Source organism: Bidens hawaiensis, unplaced genomic scaffold (genome assembly GCF_021521415.1).
Source record: "Bidens hawaiensis isolate Kalapana, Puna unplaced genomic scaffold, B.hawaiensis_p1.1 tig00022282_1, whole genome shotgun sequence".
Taxonomy (NCBI): Eukaryota; Viridiplantae; Streptophyta; class Magnoliopsida; order Asterales; family Asteraceae; genus Bidens; species Bidens hawaiensis.
In genome coordinates, this window is record NW_027493454.1 from 289095 (window position 1) to 291767 (window position 2673).

General features: G+C 33.4%; 1 protein-coding gene across 1 annotated transcript; it reads left to right on the plus strand.

Annotated features, from left to right (window-relative positions):
• The first annotated feature begins 526 nt into the window (after nucleotides 1–526).
• Nucleotides 527–2327, plus strand: LOC143565080 (uncharacterized). Its single transcript, XM_077052170.1, has 4 exons — nucleotides 527–620; nucleotides 1446–1618; nucleotides 1696–1928; nucleotides 2099–2327. Exons 1-4 carry the CDS (start codon nucleotides 527–529, stop codon nucleotides 2325–2327), a joined length of 729 nt encoding a protein of 242 aa, XP_076908285.1.
• The last annotated feature ends 346 nt before the right edge of the window (nucleotides 2328–2673 follow it).

The following is a 2673-nucleotide window of genomic DNA, read 5'->3' on the forward strand; positions in this document are numbered from 1 at the left end:
TCAACTTTGCTAACTCTCTAGGTCTTGATTGAAATAAGAAGAAAGGAATGTTTGTGTGTGAACAGGAGGTGTGTACGTGTGTCTGAGGTTGAAGATGATGGAATGAAATTTTTTAGGGTTTTAGGAAGGTTTATGAATTTAAATACTCTAGGCCCATGGACTTTAGGCCTGTAATCATTCTTAGGTCCATAAACAATTCTTAAGCCTACTCCCTCATCTCATTATTATTAAATAGAATTAAATAACGACACATGACAAATAATTAAGAACTTATTTTATTTAATAATTCTCAAAACGCGTATGTTACAATTCAGCTGGAACATCCGATGTTTCTACAGCCGGACAACGTATTATTTTACCGTCTTCATTTACCGGAGGCACTAGATATATGATGCAGAATTATCTTGATGCAATGACAATATGCGGATGGTTTGGTTATCCTGATTTTTTTATAACCATAACATGTAACACAAATTGGCCCGAAGTCAAACGATTTTTACGAAACAAAAATCGAAGGCTCGAAGACATGCCTGATATATTATGTAGGTTATTCAAGATGAAGCTTGATTCGTTAATGAAAGACTTGAAGGATAAAGCTTTGTTTGGAAAGCTTCAAGCAGGTAATTGTTTGTTTTCAAAATGTACTTTTTTAATATTAGTGTGTATTACCATTGTGATAATTATGTTACTCAAACCTATAATCTTAAGGTATTTATATTAGTATTTAGTAAATTATCTAATCTACTATTACCTGTCATATGCAGTTGTTTACATTATTGAGTTTTAGAAACGTGGATTGCCCCATGCACATATTTTGTTGTTCTTGCATTCCGATCACAAAATTCATAATCCTGAAAATATAGACAAATTTATCTACATGGAAATTCCAGATAAGATTGAAGATCCGGAGTTGTATTTGCTGGTAAGCGACCACATGATGCATGGTCCTTGTGGTATTACTAACCCTAAATGCTCTTGCATGGTTGATAACTTTTGTTCAAAAAATTTCCCAAAGAAATTCCACAATGAGACATTAATTGATTCTAATGGGTTTCCTGTTTATCGAAGAAGAGATTGGGGTAACGTTGTTGTCAAGTCTGTGGTAAATTTAGACAACAGACATGTTGTACCATATAACAAGAAATTGTTAAAAAAAATATCAAGCCCATATCAATGTTGAATGGTGTAATCAAGAAGGTTCGATAAAGTATTTGTTTAAGTACATTAATAAAGGTCTGGACCGTGCTACAATATCAATTGTACAAAACAATAGTGATAATCAAGATGAAGTAGTAGACGAAGTTAAGGCATTTTATGATTGCATAATATATATTTGCATGTGAGGTTGCATGGAGAATTTTTTTCTTTTGAAGTCAATTATAGACTTCCTTATGTTACTATGCTTCCCTTTCATTTAACTGGCCAACAAACCATTGTGTTTGCAGATGACAACGATGTTGAAGACGTTATAAACAAAACAACTGTTGGATCCTCAATTTTTACAGGTTGGTTGGAGTGTAATCAGAAGTATGACGTTGCCCGAACGCTAACATATGCCGAGTTTCCACCAAAATTTGTTTGGAAAAAGGATAACGCGCTTGGGAGCTACGTAAACAAGGTTTTTCAATTGGACGAGTTCATCATTTTCCTCCAGCTTTCAATGAGGCATACTATCTAAGAATTCTGTTAAACAAGGTTAGAGGCTCTACATGCTTTGAAAATTTTCGTACGGTTGATAGTGAAGTGTGTGCTACTTATCGAGATGCGTGTTACAAAAGAGGTTTACTAGACGATGACAACGAGTATATAGAAGCTATTGAAGAGGGAAGTTCTACTGCAACTGGTTATTACCTAAGAATTTTATTTGCTACCATTTTAATCACGTACAGCTTATCTAGACCAGAAGATGTATGGGAAAAGAGTTGGCAGTATTTAATTGATGGCATTCTTTACAAACAACAAATCGAGCAGAAAAATAAAGATATGGAATTAATTTTACTTTATTATTTTTTTAAATACTTTAACTCACTAACCAATCTGTTGAAAAAAATATTCACTTTCAATCTTTTGTGATACCTTACAAATTTGGTTCTTTTAGACGCACAACTAAAGAACCTGGCGCTATTGAAATCTTCCTGGTTCGAAATAATTCTACTCTGCGTTGTTTTCCTACAATGTCGTTTCCTTATCAGGATTCTATATCTGCATCAACAAATCAGTTTATGAACGAGGAGCTAGCGTATGATACGGATGTTATGACAGGTGAGTTTGAACGACTTTTTCTTTCATTAACAGATGAGCAACGCGATGTAACACCCCGGCTTTAAGAGGAATACGTCCATGTGTGACATACAGATCACTCATAAGCTCGTAACGCTATTAAAGCGACAATACTTGTATTTATTTCATTTCAACACATCACAAATACACAATCAAATAATAATACAATAAACTCTGAATTTCGTTTATAATAACCTAATGGTCCAACTACTCTAGTATTCCATCCTTAAACTTCAGCCTGCAGTACGTTTAAAATAATATATTTTGTCAACAATAATGTTGGTGAGAATTCATAAAGTTTTGCGTATATATAATACTAAAAGTGTAAAATTAACAAGTCAAGATGTATCGTCTCAATCATAAAGTAAAAGAAAAGTAAATACATGATATTCC

Coding starts and splice junctions, on each gene's coding strand:
- LOC143565080 (XM_077052170.1), top strand. CDS start 527: ATGCCTGATATATTATGTAGGTTATTCAAGATGAAGCTTGATTCGTTA. Junction 621..1,445: donor GTTTGGAAAGCTTCAAGCAG/GTAATTGTTTGT, acceptor TTGTGTTTGCAG/ATGACAACGATGTTGAAGAC. Junction 1,619..1,695: donor TTGGGAGCTACGTAAACAAG/GTTTTTCAATTG, acceptor CTGTTAAACAAG/GTTAGAGGCTCTACATGCTT.